At 44.2% G+C, this 24,643-nt stretch overlaps 1 protein-coding gene across 1 annotated transcript in view; it reads right to left on the reverse strand.

The window, feature by feature from the left end:
- B4GALNT2 (beta-1,4-N-acetyl-galactosaminyltransferase 2 (SID blood group)) overlaps nucleotides 1–24,643 on the reverse strand; it is a 320,444-nt gene that overhangs the window by 199,998 nt on the left and 95,803 nt on the right. Inside the window, exon 2 of the mRNA XM_069751512.1 lies at nucleotides 11,942–12,091. Coding sequence (XP_069607613.1) covers nucleotides 11,942–12,091 — 150 coding nt within the window. The remainder of the gene's footprint in view (nucleotides 1–11,941; nucleotides 12,092–24,643) is intronic.

Raw genomic sequence — 24,643 nt, forward strand, 5'->3', positions numbered from 1 at the left:
CAGATAGGGATTGCATACATTAGTTAGGACTGCTCTGATATGGGTATACCGTGAAGATTGGTAGTAGAGCAGCTTAGTATACATTTTTTGCAAAAAACGTATCAACCAAATACCCTGTTACTTACATCTTTTACTAGCACTTGCGGATTACTGCAAACATTTTTTCAAACTGAGTGTTTTTGGTTTTACCATTCTCTTGTGTCTTCAGGTTTCTTGGTGGTGTGTGAACATGTTCTTACAGACTTGTTCACTGTGCAAGTAGCCCATGTGTTCCTGTTTCCATGATTGTTCTCTTGTGTCTACAAGACTGGGGAGTTCCACCACTCCTCTTGGGCTAGCTGCACAAAAGCTGTTCTGCCCTGTATGCACACATGGATTTTTCCTCTCTGCACCCTGTTCACACAGGTAATTTACAGATGATCAGGTTTTTAAATACATCAGATAGGGATTGCATACATTAGTTAGGACTGCTCTGATATGGGTATACCGTGAAGATTGGTAGAGCAGCTTAGTATACATTTTTTGCAAAAAACGTATCAACCAAATACCCTGTTATTTACATCTTTTACTAGCACTTGCGGATTACTGCAAACATTTTTTCAAACTGAGTGTTTTTGGTTTTACCATTCTCTTTTGTGTCTTCAGGTTTCTTGGTGGTGTGTGAACATGTTCTTACAGACTTGTTCACTGTGCAAGTAGCCCATGTGTTCCTGTTTCCAAGATAATTTTTGTGACTAAAAAGTTAAATGTTCATTTTTTCCTTCCATGTTGCTTCTGCTGCTGTGAAGCACCTGAAGGGTTAATAAACTTCTTGAATGTGGTTTTGAGTACCTTGAGGGGTGCAGTTTTTAGAATGGTGTCACTTTTGGGTATTTTCAGCCATATAGACCCCTCAAACTGACTTCAAATGTGAGGTGGTCCCTAAAAAAAATGGTTTTGTAAATTTCGTTGTAAAAATGACAAATCGCTGGTCGAATTTTAACCCTTATAACTTCCTAACAAAAAAAAATTTTGTTTCCAAAATTGTGCTGATGTAAAGTAAACATGTGGGAAATGTTATTTATTAACTATTTTGTGTCACACATCTCTCTGGTTTAACAGAATAAAAATTCAAAATGTGAAAATTGCGAAATTTTCAAAATTTTCGCCAAATTTCCGTGTTTATCACAAATAAATGCAGAATTTATTGACCTAAATTTACCACTAACATGAAGCCCAATATGTCACGAAAAAACAATCTCAGAACCGCTAGGATCCGTTGAAGCGTTCCTGAGTTATTACCTCATAAAGGGACACTGGTCAGAATTGCAAAAAACGGCAAGGTCTTTAAGGTCAAAATAGGCTGGGTCTTGAAGGGGTTAAAATTCATTGTGGTAATGTCTATAACCAAAATTAGAAAAATGTTGTCTCTGTCCAAATATATATGGACCTAACTGTATATAATGTAGCCCCCATTGAATATAATGTAGCCCCCATAGAATATAATGCAGCCCCCCATAGTATATAAGACAGTCTCCCCCATAGAATAGAATATACCCCCCGCAATAGTATATAACACAGCCACATAGTATATAACACGGCCTCCCCCATAGAATATAATATAGCTCCCATAGTATATATCAAAGCCCGCATATAATATAGCACAACTTGCATAGTATATAGCACAGCCTGCATAATATAGCACAGCCCGCGTAGTAGTATACAGCACAGCCCGTGTAGTAGTATACATCACAGCCCGGGTCGTAGTATATACAGCACAGCCTGCATAGTAGTATATACAGCACAGCCCGCGTAGTAGTATACACAGCACAGCCCACACAGTGGTATATACAGCACAATCCACATCTCATCCCCCTGATAATGGCTCCACAGTCCAGTAAAAAAAACAAAAAAAAACAAACACTCTCCTCACCTTTCCTCTCGCCCGCCCTGTTCCTGTCTCCTGTCTCGGCGGCGGCAGTCTGCCCGGGACAAAGCAGGTGTGCGATGATATGACGTCATCGCGCACCCGCAGTGTCAGAGGCAGAGCGGGGAATGATGGGAGAGGGAGCGTCAGCGGACGCTCTCTCCTCCATCATTGCATTGAACTATACCGGCGTCATAGATGCCGGTATAGTTGAATGCGGCGGCGGCACTGGCGGGAGTAGGGGGGAAAGAGTGCAGCGGCCCACTACTGGCACAGGCCCTTCTGGCATTTACCAGAAGTGCCCGATGGCCAGTCCGGCCCTGGTCACCGCCCACACACTTCCCTCCTCCTGAACTGCAGCGTTTCTCGGACCCACATCCGCAGCAAAACTGCAGATATTTTTTACATCTCAATGAAAGTGTAAGGCCGGAGTCCCACTACAGCGAGATACGGCCGAGTCTCGCAGGTTAAATACAAGCTCTGGCACCGGCACTCCGGAGCGGGGCGTGCGGCTCCATGTATTGCTGTGCGGCCGCACGCTCCGCTCCATAGTGCCGGTGCCAGAGCTTGGTTTTAACCTGCGAGACTCGGCCGTATCTCGCTGTGTGTGATCCCGGCGCAAGGGTGCAGAAACGCTGCAGTTCGGCACAAAAGAAGTGACATGCTGCGGAAAAAAAAAAAAGCTGCGTTTCGGTGCAGCCTTTTCCGCAGCATGTGCACAACAAGTCTGCGGCTCCCATAGACTTACATTGGTTGTGCACTACACTGCGGATTTGATGCAATTCCGTACGGCAAAAAACGCTGCGGACCTGCAATCAAATCCGCAACGTGTGCACACAGTCTTAGCATTTAGTGAACCTAGCAAAAAGGCAAGCAAAAAACAAGTGTGGGATTGCACTTTTTAGCAATTTCATCGCACTTTGAATTTTTTTCACATTTTCTGTTACACGACATGGTAAAACCAATGGTGTCGTTCAAAAGTAGAAATTGTCCCGCAAAAGATAAGCCCTCACATGGCCATATTGACGGAAACATTATGGCTCTGGAAAGAAGGGGAGCGATAAACGAAAAAAGCTCCAGGGGTGAAGGGGTTTAGAAACATGGATATGGACATATCTATGGAAATAGATATATAGATATATCTGTATGTATCTATCTATCTATCATCTATCTATCCCATATCTATCTATCTGTCTATCCCATATCTATCTATTTATCTATTATCTATCTAATATCTATCTATCATCTATCTATCTATCCCATATCTATCTATCTAATATCTATCTATCTAATATCTATCTATCTATCTAATATCTATCTAATATCTATCCATCTAATATCTATCCATCTAATATCTATCTATCTAATATCTAATATCGATCTCATATCTATCTAATATCTATCTATCTAATATCTATCTATCTAATATCTATCTATCTAATATCTATCTATCTAATATCTATCTATCTAATATCTATCTATCTATCTAATATCTATCTATCTATCTAATATCTATCTATCTATCTATCTATCTATCTATCTATCTATCTAATATCTATCTATCTATTTAATATCTATCTATCTAATATCTATCTATCTAATATCTATCTATCCATCTGTGTGTAATGGAGTGTGGGTTGGACAAATGTAAAAGAGGAGTTGGACAGAAATGACACCACAAATCTTTTTGAAGAGAGAGGAGGGAAAGGAAGGAGAGGAGGGAGGGGTTTGGGTGTGTTTTGGTGTGGGTGTGCTAGGTTCGGGCTTAGTGGCAGTGCAAAGCATCATGGAACTTGTAGTATTAGAGCACAATAACTCAGGAGAAAGGAAGTTGTCGATTAACCCCATGAGAGCTGAATCCAGCACTGAAGATGTGCTGCTACAGCATGATAACAGCTAATATTGCTAAAATAAACACAGTAGATGTTTTCAGTGGCACATAATAGCAAGATTTATGAAAAAAAACCAAAAAACTTTAAAGTAGTGGACAACTTCTTTAAGGTACCGTCACACTGAACGATATCGCTAGCGATCCGTGACGTTGCAGCGTCCTGGCTAGCGATATCGTTGAGTTTGACAGGCAGCAGCGATCAGGATCCTGCTGTGCCATCGTTGGTCGGAGCAGAAAGTCCAGAACTTTATTTAGTCGCTGGACTCCCGCAGACATCGCTGAATCGGCATGTGTGACGCCGATTCAGCGATGTCTTCACTGGTAACCAGGGTAAACATTGGGTTACTAAGCGCAGGGCCGCGCTTAGTAACCCGATGTTTACCCTGGTTACCAGCGTAAACGTAAAAAAAAAAAAAACAAAACACTACATACTTACATTCCGGTGTCTGTCCCCCGGTGCTGTGCTTCTCTGCACTGTGTAAGCACCGGCCGGAAAGCAGAGCACAGCGGTGACGTCACCGCTGTGCTTTCCGGCTGGCGCTCAGTCAGTGCAGAGAAGCACAGCGCCGGGGGACAGACACCGGAATCTAAGTATGTAGTGTTTTTTAACGTTTACGCTGGTAACCAGGGTAAACATCGGGTTACTAAGCGCGGCCCTGAGCTTAGTAACCCGATGTTTACCCTGGTTATCAGGGGACTTCTGCATCATTGGTCGCTGGAGAGCTGTCTGTGTGACAGCTCTCCAGCGACCACACAGCAACGCTGCAGTGATCGGGATCGTTGTCTAGATCGCTGCAGCGTCGCTAAATGTGACGGTACCTTTAAAGTTTTAATGCTTTGTACACAGCGTCGGAGATGCACTTACAGGGGGTTTCCTGTGGGAAAAAAGCAATCACCTCTCCACAGGATAAGTGACGATAACGTATTGATTGGTGGGGGGGAGGGTCTGACTGCTTGGACCCATTCAGCAATATGTGGAACTTTTTATCCCTATTAGACTGGAGTGGCTTGTCGGACTAGATCACTGATCCATTCATTCACTTTGTGGCTGCACTTGTTTTTTTCTGGAAGCCCCAAAGAGAATGAATGGAGCTGCGGTCAAAAATCCCACCTGCCACTGCATTTTAAAATAGGGATAAAAGTGCCCTGTCAGGGATAAAACTTCCCCATTCTTCCGATCGGTGCCTAAGCGATCACCTATCCTGTGGAGCCCATGGATCCACTTATCCAAGTGATAACTTGTTTTAACCAAGAACCCGATTAATGTAAACTATCGTGATTATACATCCCAGTTATGGGGGCCCACAGTAGCAACAGCCGCCTGTGTTTTACAGCTGATGCTCTGCTATAATGAAAGATATTTGCATATAATGTAAGGAGGTTGCTTTCCCTGCTCCTTACCTGAGACCACTTAGTCGGACTGCTGGGTTGTTGGGGGGAGGACTTTCTGCCCTGGACAGAGGGGACCATGTGACTGCTGGGGGCAGAGAGGAAGAGAGAGGGGTGTGGTCAAAAAAGAATGGGAGAGCAGAGCGCGTGAGACAGAGGGGACAGCGCGCCAGAGAGAGCGCAGGCTGCAGAGCCACGCTCCCCAAGAGAGAGTGCTCCCCGTGAGGGCACTGATGCTGAGATACTAGCTGTAGTGAAGGCTGGATGTGAGAGTGTGGACTTGGAAGCCTCCGTAATCAGAGAAGACGTATCCCCTGACAGTGACTTGAGCGGGCAGACCCGGTGACCGCAGTGACAAGCCAGGACCCCTGAGTGTGACAAAGTAAACTGTTCAGTGTGTGTGTAGTATTGCTGCTGCAGAGAGAGAGACTGCCAGCCTAATATACAGAGACTCGCAGCAGAGTGGCTGTGTTACTTCCTGCTTCCAGCTTCACTGGGAGAAAAGACTGCAAAGACTTAACCCCGGAGTCTCCAGTTCCCAGGAGACAGAGGAGAGACTTCAGGATCTCAAGTGCTGCTGGTGACTGTACCCACTTTGGAATAAGGACCCTCCAGTCAGGACCTCCCTGGACTGAGGTTACAAGAACACTCATTAACCATTTTGATTCCGCTTAACTGTTTACTTTATCTCTATTAACCCCCTGTTTACTCCCTGCGAGGAGAATATTACTCCTGTTAACAAATTCCCCTCAACAGTTGGTCAGTAGCTGTAGGGTGGGCCCCTAGAGTCCATTCCCCTGGTGGGCCCCAGACACCCCAGTCTGACCCTGCACTAGACCCAACAATGCAGACAATATAAAGGCTGATATCTCAGCAGCCTGGGCTTCCATAATACCTCAGCAGTGCAACAGACTGATCGCCTCCATGCCACGCTGCATTGATGCAGTAATTGATGCAAAAGGAGCCCTGACCAAATATTGAGTGGATCTACTGAACATACATTTCAGTAGGAGAATATTTCGGATGTTAAAATCATTTTTTCAAGCTGGTGTTATAAAGTATTCTAATTTACTGAGATAATGACTTTTGGGTTTTCATTGTCTGTAAGCCATAATCATCAACATTAACAGAAATAAACACTTGAAATACATCACTGTATTTGTAATGACGCTATCTAATATACGAGTTTCACTTTTTGCATTGAAGAACTAAAATAAATTAACTTTTTGATGATATTCTAATTTTGTGAGATGCACCTGTAACACCAGTCACTGCCTCACATTGTCATCTTTGTTTCATTGCGTGTATGTGCAACACTAAGCATTAAGAACAAAAGGAGGAGAATAAACCTGAGGACTTGAGAACCAAAATTGTGGAAAAATATCAACAAGTTCAAGGTTGCAAGCCCATTTCCATAGATCTTTAAGTTCCTTTGTCCACAGTGCTCAACATAATCATTAAGTTTACAAATCAAGGCACTGTAGCTAACCTACACAAAACCAAAAACTTATAGACCCCTAAAAGGAATACTGGTTCATCAGGGGATCAAATAGCTAAAACCTATGGCCACATCTAATAATATTTAGCCATTTCATCCCCTAATGAAATCCAGTATTCCTGGGGGAAAACACGTTGGGAATTGACATGTGTGACCTCTGTAAAGGGTCTGGCTGAATAGGAAGTGACATGTGTGACCTTTATTAAGGGTCTATCAATCGTCTGGCTGAATAAGATCTTTTGAGATACACGAAGGCATACTGCTGATCTGGCTGACTTCTTCAAATGCATATACACAGTATGATTATCTGCCCTGATGTCTCTACTTAAAGTTTCTATGATATGAATTGTTATGTATTTGATTGTGAGGCTTGGCAATTATGTTTACATTATACTCCCCCTCTACTTTTGTGATGTTATAATTGTTTATCCTCTATGCACAGAGAATCCATTCCTTGTGTGGACCATAATGAGAAAACATGGATTACTATGCGATATACAACTCATCATCTATTGAAGGAATGAAGGGGTGGCATAAGTGATCTAAAATTCTCATAGTTCCCTTCTATTTTTTCATATTGCTATACATCTCTCAGACATTGGCTATGTGATAAGATGATTTTCAGCATTTTTTGTGGAACTCGTGTTTTGATTATTTAAAGTGTCTATTTTGCCACACATTTATTTACACGTCATCAGAGTGGTATCTGAGTTGACACCAGTACTGCACTTTGTTAGGCATGTATTAAGGTCCTAAGGGAGAGCCGCCGATGAGTGGGGGCACCATACCATGGAAACTAAGGGTGCCAACCTCCACTGATAGGCAGGGAATTAAATCGGGGAATTTCTAGGGCTAATTAGTCCATACACATTGTGATCTAACCTCGTCCTGAGTAAGACTCGTATTGTGCTTATCGTTTGCTGTCTTTGTATCTTTGTAAATGTATAATATATCTGACAAAACATTGACTTGCTAGGTCAATTGCTTTAACTTTATAATAAAGTTATATTTTAGGGGTCTAAAAGTTTTTGGTTTTGTGTTTTGGATTGAGACCTCCACTTGATTAGTTTTCACTGTAACTAATCTCCCTGTCAGTCTCTACTGACAGCTTAAGGACACCCCTATACCAGATTGGACGGTCGAGCTGTCAGTAACTGCATCCCACACTCTAAGGCTATATTCACACTTTGCGGATTTTGCCGCGGATCCGCAGCGGATTTGACCGCTGCGGATCCGCAGCAGTTTCCCATGAGTTTACATTTCAATGTAAACCTATGGGAAAAAAAAAACGCTGTGCACATGCTGCAGAAAAATCCGCGCAGAAACGCTGCGGATTACATTCCGCAGCATGTCACTTCTTTTATGCGGATTTTCACCTGCTCCAATAGAAAACTGCAGGTGAAAATCCGCAGAAGAAAACGCAGTAAAAAACGCGATAAATCCGCAGTAAAAACCGCAAATGGTTTTCACTGCGGATTTTGCAATTCTGCTGCGGAAAAATCCGCAGCAAAATCTGCAAAGTGTGAACATAGCCTAAGGGGTGGAACTGTGAACGCATGCAAAAACGCGTGCAAATGCAGCGTTTTTTTGTCATCATGCATAAGCTGATGTGGATAAAAAACACTGCGTTTGCATGCGTTTTCTGTTACGGATGATATGCTGTGCACATAAACGCAAATGTGAAACTAGCCTAAGACCTCATTCCCATGTACTATGTGAGGTGGTGCTCACCGCGTGTGTTGGGGGACACTCGCTTGGCAACGGGATACACTCAGACAGGCACGGTTTTTCAATTAAACAGTCTATGCGGTTTATTAAAGAATCATAAACCGTATTATGAACAGTCCATTACACACTGTGTCCGGACATCACATTAAGTTGCACATCATTTGTTTGCGGCAACTAAACACGCTGGTCCTCTTCTGACCAGTTGCCGCAGGTTACCACACAGTTCATAATCATAGTACATAACAAGCGCCAACAGTCTGTATAGGTACCTTACGGGCGCTCCTGCTCCTCCTGCTGACTCCTTGTCAGTCCTCTCTCCTTACGGAGTTCACCAACTTGCCTGGCAGGCACACATCAGTCAGTCCAGACCCACCAAAGGACGGTAGGTTCCCCACACAGCAGCCTTCACCGACTCTGCACACACGGCCTCTGTGCGCTATTCAGGACATCCGTCCCCACCTGGGACCATCCAACACATAGGCCCCCAGGTCCAAGCCTCCCTCTACGTGCTATTCAGGAAGTTAGCACTCCCAACACATAGGCTTCCAGGACCTTCCAGCACAGAACCATTCAGGTCCATACTCAGAGACCATGTGAACCACACCCTGGTCATATTATATACTTGTAACCACTCCCATAGATGGGTGGTGTGTGTGTATGGCTAGTTCGACCTGCCCAGCTCTCAGAACTAGCTCTGCCAGCCTCTCTTCACAATTATACCAACAACACAATTACTTGTGGGACTACATGTCCCAGAACATCCTTACTTCAGGCTGACAGTGCAGAGTATTTTCCTCTGCGACACACATACCGGCCATTCACAATAATGCCAGACTTTGACTTCTCACCACAGTTATGCCTGCAATTGCCATGTATTCCTATGGCCTCAATACACCTCCATGCGTATTCTGGGGAGACCATGCAGCGCCCCCTACCTGTAACAGTGGTTACTGCATCACAACTGATGTACACGGTCGCTGTTAATAGCAGGAACGTTACTGCTATTCATAGATGCTGAAGGCGTATTCAGGGAAAAATGGATTACGTTGCACCTGCCTGGAAACATTTTTGCTAATAAATTGGTGAACGAAGGACAGTCTCGTGTGCTTATTTCTCTCTTGTCATGTTTTTCAGGTATCCATTTCTGGACTACATCGCATTCAATGGATTACGGCCAACCTGCGTTGGATTTTCTTTTCTTTATCAATAAATTAGTGAACCAGGGATAGTGTGGGTGAGTCGTTATTCAACTAAAGTGTGTTTGTGTGTGTCACCTCTCGATTACAAACCCCAGGGCTTGATGCCAGCTGTCATTATTAACAAATAACAGCTGATATCAACCCCAACTACCTTTACCCCGATGTCCACCGCACCAGTTCAATCGGGAAGAGCAGGGCAAAACAACAACAGAATTGAAACATCTAATAAATGCGCTGACTCTGGGGTGGTTGCAGGCTGGTATTCTTAAGGTACCGTCACACATAACAATATCGTTGCTTTTTGTGATGTAGCAACGATATCGTTAACTAAATCGTTATGTGTGACAGCGACCAACGATCAGGCCCCTGCTGGGAGATCGTTGGTCGCTGGGGAAAGTCCAGAACTTTATTTCGTCGCTGGATCTCCCTGCAGACATCGCTGAATCGGCGTGTGTGACGCCAATTCAGCGATTTCTTCACTGGTAACCAGGGTAAACATCGGGTTACTAAGCGCAGGGCTTCGCTTAGTAACCCAATGTTTACCCTGGTTACCATTGTAAAAGTAAAAAAAAAAAACACTACATACTTACATTCCTGTTACGTTCCCCCGGCGTCAGCTTCCCTGCGTCCCTCAGTGTCAGCGCCGGCCGGCCGTAAAGCAGAGCACAGCGGTGACGTCACCGCTCTGCTTTCCGGCCAGCGCTTACACACTGCAGGGAAGCTGACGGCGGGGGCGCGACAGGAATGTAAGTATGCAGTGTTTTTTTTTTTTTAACTTTTGCAATGGTAACCAGGGTAAACATCGGGTTACTAAGCGCGGTCCTGCACTTAGTAACCCGATGTTTACCCTGGTTACCCGGGGACTTCGGGATCGTTGGTCGCTGGAGAGTGGTCTGTGTGACAGCTCTCCAGCGACCAAACAGCGACGCTGCAGCTATCGGCATCGTTGTCTAGATCGCTGCAGCGTCGCTAAATGTGACAGTACCTTTAGGATGGGAAGGGCCCCCAAGACCCATGGTCTGGAAAAAAATGGACATTTCAACATGTGGGTTACACGAACACACGGTCCATGTGAACACACAGACTTGTGCACAGCCCCATAGATTATAATGGGTGTGTGGGTGTAAATGTCTTTGGTTCATGAAGCAGGAGAATGGCATTTGTACAAAGGGCGACTGGTGTGGAAGCTGCAGGCCAACTCAGCTCACTGGAGGCTCTGTTATGCGAGTGGTCTTGTGCCACTTACAAAATGTAAGCTCCTTACCCCCGTTTTGGGGACTTTTTGATGAAATGATCTTTTCCACATCTGAGTTAAAGAGATGCGATTAAGCCTTTTTTACTGTATCTTCTGCTGATAAAACATCAATTGTATTGAAACTACAGCACACAGCCTAATAAGGGACACATCCATGGAATCAGGGTTTCAACAACTACATTATGCTGCTTTCAGATTAAATAGCAAAAACCGTATGATAGAAGTCCTGGAAGTGCACCTTCCAACTTAATTTGTAGGTCGGAAGGTGCACTTAATTGTCTGGCCACGCCAAGTGTGGCTCTATTGTGTGGACTTGGTTTGAACAGCTAGTCTGTGCTGACAGACTACCTTTAAGGTCAGTGGAGGGAGCTCAAAGGTAATGATACTGGTTTGTGTAACTGCTAATTATTAGTGATGAGCGAGTGTACTCGTTGCTCGGGTTTTCCTGAGCACGCTCGGGTGACCTCCGAGTATTTGTTAGTGTTCAGAGATTTAGTTTTCATCACGGTAGCTGAATGATTTACATTTATTAGCCAGGCTGAGTACATGTGGGGGTTGCCTGGTTGCTAGGTAATCCCCACATGTAATCAAGCTGGCTAGTAGCTGTAAATCATGCTGCTGAGGCGATGAAAACTTAATCTCTGAGCAGTCATAAATACTCGGAGACCACCCGAGCAACAAGTACACTTGCTCATCACTACTAATTAGTGATGAACAAACGTGCTCGGATAACGTTTTCTCCAAGCATATTCAGGGGTTATCCGAGTATCTTAGGCGTGCTCAGATGTTTTATTCGAATCCTTACCACTGCATGTTTTGGGGTGGTAGACAGCCACAACACATGCGGGGATTGCCAAACAGGCATGTGGTGAAGCTGTCTACCGCCAAAAAATATGCAGCGGCAGTGACTCGAACATATTACCCGAGAACACCCAAGATACTCGGATAACACCCGAGCATGCTTAGAAAACACGTCATCTGAACATGTTGGCTCATCACTACTGATTATCACATCGTTATTACTACAGTCTCTTTATTATAAATTGCAGTGACAATTCCGTGCTCCATGTCTTACCGTTTTTTGTAATGTTTATACTCCTCCTCTCTTCGGTCTGATGCTGATTCTAGGTCACTCGTGGCCAAATAGTCTTTGAGATTATAAACAGTTAATCCATTTTGCTTGGGTGGACATGTACACATACTCTTCTTGGAGGGTATTTCATAGCTGAAACAAATAATTTACATTGGTCAATAAATTGTTATGTTGAATTGATTACTGAAGTTGTTACTTTATCTTTGGAGAATGATCTGTCCCTTCAGAGATGTAAAAGATGTCACCAAGAAAGGTCCACCACGAACTATGGGCATCTTAAAAATGTCCTTAGAATGCAAAACATCAAATCTATGGAAATTCTGGTGCTTATCTCAGCTGGATGTGTGTCCGAGGATGCAAATTCAGCTGAAATGTATTGTGGCACAGCGGACTAGCCGGCTCCCTGTGCCGCAATACATGCCGCTGACAAGATTTGTTTGTTATTGTTAAAATCATAGTGGATATAATGCCGTGGAAGTGCCGGAATCTGGAGATGATTTTTAGTGATGAGTAGAGATGGGAGGAGCCCTGGATACTGGGGTCCGGCGAGTTCAGCCAAACCGTTAAAAAAAAAAAGTTTGGATTCGAGTACCAGAACAGTACCTGGACCCCATTCTCTTGAATAGGGGGCCCAAACATCCAGTGTTTGCCATGCTGTCATGTACATGACAGCGCGGTAAACACTGCTGCTGATTGTCGGTAAAATCACTACCGCCAGTCAGACAGACAGCCACAGTTACGCAAATGACGGCGTGAGCCCGAAGCTGTGATCGGAGGTAAAAAAAGTTTACCACCTGTCACTAGGGTTAGCTGATGGGACTACTGCTACCATCAGCCAACGCCTGCTGCTGTTAATAACAGTAAGAGCAGGCGGCGACTGATGGGAGTATTCATCAGCTGGCACCTGCGCTCTAAATAAATAGTAATAAAAAAAGGCATGAGTTCCCCTGTATTTTTGATAACCAGCCAGACAATACTGACAGCTGTGGGGTGCCACACTGAACCAGCCATGCTGAAGCTGACAGCTATCAAGAATAGATGGGTCCCCGCTGTTTTTTTTTAAATAATTTAAATAAATAATTAAAAAAACAACATGGGCCCCCAACCATTTTTGACAACCAGCCAGCTTAGGTCTGCCCAGAATTGGCACATCTAATAGAAGCGCCTTTTCTGGGTGGCTGTGGGCTGCTATTTTTAGGCAGGAGGCAATATCCATGGTCCCTTACGAGCCTGAGAATACAAGCCCCCAGCTGTCTGGTTTGGGGGGCCGAGACCAAACTGTAACACAGACTTCTTGGTGAAGTCTGTGTTTGTGTCCGTACCCGATATGTGTTTGATACGGACGCCAAACTTTACTGTTCGGATTCGCCCATCTCTAGTGATGAGTGAACCCGTGGATGTTTGAGTTCGCTGAATATACAATAAAAAGTTTGGTTTGGGTTCAAAGTTTACCCCGCACATGAACCAAATAAAAGTCAATGGAGACCAGAACTTCAGTACTTTATAATGGTTGCAAAATGGTCTTAGCCAGGGTTAGGGTATTGCAAAAGGATAATAAATGAGGGTAAGAGCAGGACAATTGCCCTTCAAAACAAATGTGGATAGGGAAATGACAAAGGGATTATGTCAACCATAGCAATCGTGGTAAAATAGGAGAGAATAGTGTGAGCGTAGGGAGAGTGAAAGGAGCATAAGGACAGTGATAGAAAGTTATAGTGAATGTTATTTATTTCAAAAAGCTCTTTTAACTCCTTAGTGACCAAGCCAATTTTTACAATCCTAACCACTATCACTATATGAGGTTAGAGTTTATAGCTCTGGAACGCTTCAACGGATTTCACTGATTCTGAGATTGTTTTTTTCGTGACATATTGTACTTCATGTTCGTGGTAAAAATTTCTTTGATATGACTTGCATTTATTTATGAAAAAAATTCGGCAACAATTTAGAAAATTTTGCAATTTTCAAACTTTTAATTTTTGTGCCCTTAAATCAGAGAGCCCTGTCACACAAAATAGTAAATAAATAACATTTCCCACGTGTCAACTTTACATCAGCACAATATTGGAAGCATCATTTTTTTTGTTATGACGTTATAAGGGATAAAAGTTGACCTGCGATTTCTAATTTTTCCAACAAAATTTACAAAACCACTTCTTTTAGGGACTACCTCACATTTGAAGTGAGTTTGGGGGGTCAATATGACAGAAAACACCTAAAAGTGACAATTCTATCAACTGCTCTGAAAAAATTAACATTTTACTTTTTTCACAAACAATTTACATTAGACCCAAACTTTTTTATTTTCACAAGGGTAATAGGAGAAAATAGACCACTAAATACTCCTGAGTACTCGGACACCCTGTATGTGGGGGGAAAGCCATTGTTTGGACACATGGCAGGGCTCAGAAGGGAGGGAGCACCATTTGACTTTTTGAACACAAAATTGGCTAGAATCAATGGCGGGCGCCATGTCGCGTTAGGAGATGCCCTGATGAACTTAAAGAGTGGAACCCCCCAATTCTAACTCCAAGACTAACACAGTCCTAACCCCAACACACCCCTAACCCTAACCACAACACCACTCTAACCCCAACTCTAACTGTAGCTCAACCCTAACCCTAGCTCTAACCCCAACCCTAAACCTAGCCCCAATCCTAACCCTACCCTAACAGAAAAAAAATAGATTTTTAAAATTGTATTATTTTTACCTAAGAAAGGGGGTGATAAAGGGGGGTTTGAGTTACTTTTTTTTATCTTAATCACTGTAATAGGATCTATCACAGTGATAAAAAAAATAATAGGAAAAATCTATTGTTGCCCGGTGTCTGAAGATCGCGGCAGGAGCACTGTGCATGCACCCGCCATTTTCTTCCGGTAAGATGTTGTGAATGGCCATAGGACGGAGTTAGAAGTACCAGGGAGGGCTTGTGGGACCCATTTCTCTCTCCTCTGGTATGCTAGATCTTCTCAGAGGAGTGTTATGAATAGGTAATTCAGAACCACAATGGACCTTGAAGTTCAGAGCACACAAAGTGACCTGACAATAACCAAAAGACATAGGACGAGCTCTGAGACGTGGGAACTCTGCTGACCGCAATCCCTAATCCTATCCAACCACACTAGAGGCAGCCGTGGATTGCGCCTAACGCTCCCTATACAACTCGGCACAGCCTGAGAAACTAGCTAGGCCTAAGATAGAAAAACAAGCCTACCTTGCCTCAGAGAAATACCCCAAAGGAAAAGGCAGCCCCCCACATATAATGACTGTGAGTAGAGATGAAAATACAAACGCAGAGATGAAATAGATTTAGCAAAGTGAGGCCCAACTTACTGAACAGACCGAAGATAGGAAAGATAACTTTGCGGTCAACACAAAACCCTACAAACAACCACGCAGAGGGGCAAAAAGACCCTCCGCACCGACTAACGGTACGGAGGTGCTCCCTCTGCGTCCCAGAGCTTCCAGCAAGCAAAAAAAAACAATTAAGCAAGCTGGACAGAAAAAATAGCAAAACAAAAATAACACAAGCAAAACTTAGCTTATGCAGAGCAGACGGCCACAGGAACGATCCAGGAGGAAGCAAGACCAATACTAGAACATTGACTGGAGGCCAGGAGCAAAGCACTAGGTGGAGTTAAATAGAGCAGCACCTAACGACTTCACCACATCACCTGAGGAAGGAAACTCAGAAGCCGCAGTACCACTCGTGACCACAGGAGGGAGCTCTGCCACAGAATTCACAACAGTACCCCCCCCTTGAGAAGGGGTCACCGAACCCTCACCAGAGCCCCCAGGCCGACCAGGATGAGCCATATGAAAGGCACGAACAAGATCGGCAGCATGGACATCAGAGGCAAAGACCCAGGAATTATCTTCCTGACCATAACCCTTCCACTTAACCAGATACTGGAGTTTTCGTCTCGAAACACGAGAATGCAAAATCTTCTCCACAATATACTTCAACTCCCCCTCCACCAAAACCGGGGCAGGAGGGTCAACAGATGGAACCATAGGTGCCACGTATCTCCGCAACAATGACCTATGGAATACGTTATGGATGGAAAAAGAATCTGGAAGGGTCAAACGAAAAGACACAGGATTAAGAACCTCAGAAATCCTATACGGACCAATGAAACGAGGCTTAAACTTAGCAGAGGAAACCTTCATAGGAATATGACGAGATGACAACCAAACCAAATCCCCAACACGAAGTCGGGGACCCACACAGCGTCTGCGATTAGCGAAACGTTGAGCCTTCTCCTGGGACAAGGTCAAATTGTCCACTACATGAGTCCAAATCTGCTGTAACCTGTCCACCACCGTATCCACACCAGGACAGTCCGAAGACTCAACCTGCCCTGAAGAGAAACGAGGATGGAACCCAGAGTTGCAGAAAAACGGCAAAACCAAGGTAGCCGAGCTGGCCCGATTATTAAGGGCGAACTCAGCCAAAGGCAAGGACACCCAATCATCCTGATCAGCAGAAACAAAGCATCTCAGATAGGTTTCCAAGGTCTGATTGGTTCGTTCGGTCTGGCCATTAGTCTGAGGATGGAAAGCCGAGGAAAAAGACAAATCAATGCCCATCCTAGCACAAAAAGCTCGCCAAAACCTCGAAACAAACTGGGAACCTCTGTCAGAAACGATGTTCTCTGGAATGCCATGTAAACGAACCACATGCTGGAAGAACAATGGCACCAAATCAGAGGAGGAAGGTAATTTAGACAAGGGTACCAAATGGATCATCTTAGAGAAGCGATCACAAACCACCCAAATGACCGACATTTTTTGAGAGACGGGGAGATCCGAAATAAAATCCATAGAGATATGTGTCCAAGGCCTCTTCGGGACCGGCAAGGGCAAAAGCAACCCACTGGCACGAGAACAGCAGGGCTTAGCCCGAGCACAAATCCCACAGGACTGCACAAAAGAACGCACATCCCGCGACAGAGACGGCCACCAAAAGGATCTAGCCACTAAATCTCTGGTACCAAAGATTCCAGGATGACCAGCCAACACCGAACAATGAACCTCAGAGATAACTTTATTCGTCCACCTATCAGGGACAAACAGTTTCTCCGCTGGGCAATGATCAGGTTTATTAGCCTGAAATTTTTGCAGCACCCGCCGCAAATCAGGGGAGATGGCAGACACAATTACTCCCTCTTTGAGAATACCCGCCGGCTCAGACAAACCCGGAGAGTCGGGCACAAAACTCCTAGACAGGGCATTCGCCTTCACATTTTTAGAGCCCGGAAGGTACGAAACCACAAAGTCAAAACGGGAGAAAAACAGCGACCAACGAGCCTGTCTAGGATTCAACCGTTTGGCAGACTCGAGATAAGTCAAGTTCTTGTGATCAGTCAAGACCACCACGCGATGCTTAGCTCCTTCAAGCCAATGACGCCACTCCTCGAATGCCCACTTCATGGCCAGCAACTCTCGATTGCCAACATCATAATTTCGCTCAGCAGGCGAAAACTTCCTGGAAAAGAAGGCGCATGGTTTCATCACCGAGCAATCAGAACTTCTCTGCGACAAAACAGCCCCCGCTCCAATTTCAGAAGCATCAACCTCGACCTGGAACGGAAGTGAAACATCTGGTTGACACAACACAGGGGCAGAAGAAAAACGATGCTTTAACTCTTGAAAAGCTTCCACAGCAGCAGAAGACCAATTGACCACATCAGCACCCTTCTTGGTCAAATTGGTCAATGGTTTAGCAATACTAGAAAAATTACAGATGAAGCGACGATAAAAATTAGCAAAGCCCAGGAACTTTTGCAGACTCTTCAGAGATGTCGGCTGAGTCCAATCATAGATGGCCTGGACCTTAACAGGGTCCATCTCGATAGTAGAAGGGGAAAAAATGAACCCCAAAAATGAAACCTTCTGAACACCAAAGAGACACTTTGATCCCTTCACAAACAAAGAATTAGCACGCAGGACCTGGAACACCATTCTGACCTGCTTCACATGAGACTCCCAATCATCCGAGAAGACCAAAATATCATCCAAGTATACAATCAGGAATTTATCCAGGTACTCTCGGAAGATGTCATGCATAAAGGACTGAAACACCGATGGAGCATTGGCAAGTCCGAAAGGCATAACTAGGTACTCAAAATGGCCCTCGGGCGTATTAAATTCAGTTTTCCATTCATCGCCCCGCTTAATACGCACAAGATTATACGCACCACGAAGATCTATCTTGGTGAACCAACTAGCCCCCTTGATCCGAGCAAACAAATCAGATAGCAGCGGCAAGGGGTACTGAAATTTGACCGTGATTTTATTTAGAAGGCGGTAATCTATACAAGGTCTCAGCGAACCATCCTTCTTGGCCACAAAAAAGAACCCCGCTCCCAATGGCGACGATGACGGGCGAATATGACCCTTCTCCAAGGACTCCTTCACGTAACTCCGCATAGCGGCGTGCTCAGGTACAGATAAATTAAACAGTCGACCTTTAGGAAACTTACTACCAGGAATCAAATCGATAGCACAATCACAATCCCTATGCGGAGGTAGGGCATTGGACTTGGGCTCATCAAATACATCCCGGTAATCAGACAAGAACTCTGGGACCTCAGAAGGGGTGGATGACGAAATAGACAGAAATGGGACATCACCATGTACCCCCTGACAACCCCAGCTGGACACAGACATAGATTTCCAATCTAATACTGGGTTATGGACTTGTAGCCATGACAACCCCAACACGACCACATCATGCAGATTATGCAACACCAGAAAGCGAATATCCTCCTGATGTGCAGGAGCCATGCACATGGTCAGCTGGGTCCAGTACTGAGGCTTATTGTTGGCCAAAGGCGTAGCATCAATTCCTCTCAATGGAATAGGACACTGCAAGGGCTCCAAGAAAAACCCACAACGCCTAGCATACTCCAAGTCCATCAAATTCAGGGCAGCGCCTGAATCCACAAATGCCATGACAGAATAAGATGACAAAGAGCAGATCAAAGTAACGAACAAAGGAAATTTTGACTGTACCGTACCAATGGTGGCAGACCTAGCGAACCGCTTAGTGCGCTTAGGACAATCGGAGATAGCATGAGTGGAATCACCACAGTAGAAACACAGCCCATTCTGACGTCTGTGTTCTTGCCGTTCAACTCTGGTCAAAGTCCTATCGCACTGCATAGGCTCAGGTTTATGCTCGGATAATACCGCCAAATGGTGCACAGATTTACGCTCACGCAAGCGTCGACCGATCTGAATGGCCAAAGACATAGACTCATTCAGACCAGCAGGCATGGGAAATCCCACCATGACATCCTTAAGGGCTTCAGAGAGACCCTTTCTGAAAATAGCTGCCAGCGCACCTTCATTCCATTGAGTGAGCACGGACCACTTTCTAAACTTCTGACAATAAATCTCTATCTCATCCTGACCCTGACACAGAGCCAGCAAATTTTTCTCTGCCTGATCCACCGAATTAGGTTCATCGTACAGCAATCCGAGCGCCAGGAAAAACGCATCAATATCACACAATGCAGGATCTCCTGGCGCAAGGAAAAATGCCCAGTCTTGAGGGTCGCCACGTAATAAAGAAATAATGATCCTAACTTGTTGAACTGGGTCACCAGAGGAGCGAGGTTTCAAAGCGAGAAACAGTTTACAATTATTTTTGAAACTCAGAAATTTTGCTCTATCTCCAGAAAACAAATCAGGAATAGGAATTCTTGGCTCTAACATAGAATTCTGAACCACAAAGTCTTGAATATTTTGTACTCTTGCAGTGAGATGATCCACACATGAAGACAGACCTTTAATGTCCATCACTACACCTGTGTCCTGAACCACCCAAATGTCTAGGGGAAAAAAAAGGCAAAACACAGTGCAAAGAAAAAAAAATGGTCTCAGAACTTCTTTTTTCCCTCTATTGAGAAGCATTAGTACTTTGGGCCTCCAGTACTGTTATGAATAGGTAATTCAGAACCACAATGGACCTTGAAGTTCAGAGCACACAAAGTGACCTGACAATAACCAAAAGACATAGGACGAGCTCTGAGACGTGGGAACTCTGCTGACCGCAATCCCTAATCCTATCCAACCACACTAGAGGCAGCCGTGGATTGCGCCTAACGCTCCCTATACAACTCGGCACAGCCTGAGAAACTAGCTAGGCCTAAGATAGAAAAACAAGCCTACCTTGCCTCAGAGAAATACCCCAAAGGAAAAGGCAGCCCCCCACATATAATGACTGTGAGTAGAGATGAAAATACAAACGCAGAGATGAAATAGATTTAGCAAAGTGAGGCCCAACTTACTGAACAGACCGAAGATAGGAAAGATAACTTTGCGGTCAACACAAAACCCTACAAACAACCACGCAGAGGGGCAAAAGACCCTCCGCACCGACTAACGGTACGGAGGTGCTCCCTCTGCGTCCCAGAGCTTCCAGCAAGCAAGAAAAACCAATTAAGCAAGCTGGACAGAAAAAATAGCAAAACAAAAATAACACAAGCAAAACTTAGCTTATGCAGAGCAGACGGCCACAGGAACGATCCAGGAGGAAGCAAGACCAATACTAGAACATTGACTGGAGGCCAGGAGCAAAGCACTAGGTGGAGTTAAATAGAGCAGCACCTAACGACTTCACCACATCACCTGAGGAAGGAAACTCAGAAGCCGCAGTACCACTCGTGACCACAGGAGGGAGCTCTGCCACAGAATTCACAACAGAGGAGAGAGAAGTACATGGGAAATCTGACTTTTTTTTTTTGCAGTCACCGTTATTTGGTGAATAATGGTGATCACAATATTGGGGATGGTAAAATCCCAGAGATTTTCCAACGCTGGGGAGCGCTATACCCTTATTTCTCAGTGCTAATGTTTGTCTGGCAGTTGTGCAACTGGTGCAATCCGAATACAGATAATCTTACTTGACAATTTAGCTGGGGCAATAATCTTCATAAGGCTGTGTGCCCACGTTCAGGATTTTTAGAATTTTTCGTTGGTTTTCCACTGCAAAAATGCTAAAAAAAGCTTACATTAAGCATCCCATTATCAGAATGCATTCCACAATTTTTGTGCCCATGCTGCGTTTTTTTCCACACAAAAAACGCATTGTGGAAAAAACGCAGCATATTCATTAATTTTGCAGAAAATCTGCAAAAAAAGCTAGTCTGCTGAAAGCCTGAGATGACTTTCAGAAATGTGTGCGGACATGCCGTACCTTTGCAAGTAGGTCAGGCAAGTCAGGGTATGTTTTTAAGAAGTGCTGTACAACCAAGTTCAGCACGTGGGCCATGACATGGAATGTGTTTACCAGCTTGCTGAGCTTTAACGCCGCCACCAAGTTACATTCATTAACGCACACCACCAGGCTTGGTTGGAGTTCAGCAGGGAGAGCCACTGATCGGTCTGTTCTTTTATCACATTCAACAGCTCGGCTACGTTGTGAGCTTTATCACCTAAACAGATGAGCTTCAGCAGAGTGTGCTGCCGCTTTGCCAACGCAGTGCTGCAAACCTCCCAGCTGGGAAGTGATGGGGAGGCTGCTTTTGGTGAGGAGGAGAGACAGAAACTGTAATACGAGAAGACTGAAACCCTGATGGAAGTTGGGACCGCTATTCTTGGTGTGGGTAAGATGTGTGATGTCCCAGACTCTACAAGGCTCAGCCAGTGTGCCATAAGGGAAATGTAGCATACCTGTCCACAAGAACTTGTCCACATGTCTGCGGTAAAGTAGACCTTCCCTCTGACTGTGTTGGCCAGAATACTGCACACTGGGAAAAATAGTGTTGAATGGTAATCGAGTACTGTGGGGCTGCCACCACCAAGATGTCACGGAAAGACTCAGTTCCCACAAGCCAAAATAGCAACATTTCCAGGGCTACCAATCTGGCTATGTGAGTGTTTAGCGTTTTGGCCAGTGGGTGGGTGGGTCGATATTTCTGCTTTCTGTTAAACATCAGGGGCAGAGACAAATGAACGCTGCGCTGGTAGAACTAACAGGATGTGGTTGCTGACTGAGCAACTGCAGGTTGTGGGCAGGAGGCATCAGTGCCTGCTTCATGGACAGCAGATTGGGAATGCCATTAACACAGGGGAAGGGGCAATGGTTTCACCATTAGACAAAGATTTTGTACCCAGGGGTTCCTCTCACCTACAGTATTTTGTTGCTCGTCTGCCATGCGCTTTTGCATGTTGGTGGTGTTCAGGTTGGCAGTTTTCTTGCCTCTTTTTAGCTTGGTTTGGCAGAAGATGCAAATTACAGTTGTTTTGTCTGATAGAATTTCTGAAAAAACTGCCATACTGGGAAACAACGCACCCTTGGCCTGTTATCTAGCCAAGGGCGGGGGAAGGGGGTCTCTGTGGAATGTAAGCTCACAGGGGCAGGGCCCTCCCTTTTGTATCAGTCTGTCATTGTTAGTTTGTTTACTGTTAGTGATATCTGTAATTTGTATGTAACCCCCTTCTCATGTACAGCACCATGGAATCAATGGTGCTATATTATTATTATTATTATTATTATTATTATTATTTATAACAGTTGACAACTTTCTCCCTCTAGTCAACCACTACCTCTTCTTGCCTGTTTTGTGCTACGGACCAATTCCTGTCTGCACTGCTGTGCTCGCTAAGCATGCCACGTGTCAGATTGGATCAGTGGCCTCATTATCGACCACGTCATTTTACAATTCTTCAATCTGATCCTCCTTCTGAGTTGCAGTTTTATTCTGACCTGATAACAGCTATAAGTCATATTTATCCTCCACCTCTTGAAGCTCATCAAGAGAATGCCAAGAGTGTGCAAAGCAGTCACCAAAGCAAAAGGTGGCTACTTTGAAGAACCTAGAATATAAGACATAATTTCAGTTGTTTCACACTTTTTTGTTAAGTATATAATTCCACATGTGTTAATTCATAGTTTTGATGCCTTCAGTGTGAATTTACAATTTTCATAGTCATGAAAATACTTTTGGTCTGTACTGTATATGCGTTTTCAAGAACATTTCTTTTGAAAACTATGTGTAAATGACATAGAACAATTCTCTATGTAAAAGCTTATGTTAAAATCGCATTGCAATCAGATAGCAATGGCACTGCATTTGAATGCAAATCGGATGCTAGCTGTTAAAGGGAACCTGTCAGCAGGATTGTGCACAGTAACCTACAGACAGTGTCAGGTTGGCGCCGTTATACTGATTAATCCCTTTCCGACATGGGGCATAATAGTATGCCGATGTCAAACTCCCTCCCTTTGATGTGGGCTCCGGCGCCGAGCCCACATATTTTCCGGTACATGTCAGCTGTTTTGAACAGCTGAAGTGTGCCTCTAAGGGTATGTTCACACGTTGCGGATTCGTATGCGGATTTTTTTTACGCAGATTGACAAAAATCTGCAGGTAAAACGCCCTGCATTTTACCTGAGGATTATCTGGGGATTTACCGTGGTTTTTGTGCGGATTTCACCTGCGATTTTACACTTGCGGATTCCTATTAAGGAATATGTGTAAAACGCTGCGGAATCCGCACAAAATTGCCATGCTGCAGAAAATAAATCACAGCAATTCTGCGCGGTATTTTCTGCAGCATGTGCATAGTGGATTTAGTTTTCCATAGCTTTACATGCTACTGTAAAACACATGGTAAACAGCTGCAGATCCGCAGCCAAATCTGCAACTTGTGCACATACCTTAACAGCCACGAGTGGAATAGCGATCCACCAGTGGCTGTAAACTAGTTAAATGCCACTGTAAATCTCTGACAGTGGCATGCGTGCTTCCAGCAAGCGCGCTGGAAGTTCCGCCCAGCAGTGACCCTGTCATGTGATCACGGGTCACCGATGGGTTGGCATGACAACCAGAGGTCTACGGCAGATCTTTATGGTTGTCACTGCCAGATTGCTATGAGCACCACCCAGTGGTCGGCGCTCATAGCAAATGAGCAATTCTGCTACATACAGGTGATCTGATCATCACCTATATGTAGAAGAGCCGATCGGATCATGGTAGCTTCTAGTCTTCCATGGAGACTATTGAAGCACGCCAAAAGTAAAAAAAATATATATATATGTTTTTAAAAATATTAAAAAACCATAAAATTTCAAATCACCCCCCTTTAGCCCCATTCAAAATAAAATAAAAAAATAAAAACATACACATATTTGGTATCGCCGCGTTCAGAATCACCCAATCAATATAAAAAAATTAACCTGTTCGTTAACGTCAAAACGCCAGAATTACTTTTCTTTGGTCGCGGCAACATTGCATTAAAATGCAATAACAGACGTTGAAAAGATTGAAACTGCACCAATATTGTATCATTAAAAACGTCAGCTCGGCATGCAAAAAATAAACCCTAACCCAGCCCAAGATCACGAAAATGGAGACGTCATAGGTATTGTAAAATCGCACACTTTTTTATTTTATATTTGTAAAATGTAAATGTATGTAATGACCTGAAGAATCATAATGGCAGGTCAGTTTTAGCATTTAGTGAACATGGTAAAAAAAACAAAAACAAACCAAAAACAACTGTGGGATTGCACTTTTTTTTTACAATTTCACCGCACTTGGAATTTTTTTCCCGTTTTACAGTGCATGATATATGAAAACCAATGGTGTTGCTCAGAACTACAGCTCATCCCTCAAAACACAAGCCCTGACATAGCCATTTTGACCAAAAAATATAAAAAGTTATGGCTC

This window comes from Ranitomeya imitator, chromosome 2, assembly GCF_032444005.1.
Source record: "Ranitomeya imitator isolate aRanImi1 chromosome 2, aRanImi1.pri, whole genome shotgun sequence".
Classification (NCBI taxonomy): domain Eukaryota; kingdom Metazoa; phylum Chordata; class Amphibia; order Anura; family Dendrobatidae; genus Ranitomeya; species Ranitomeya imitator.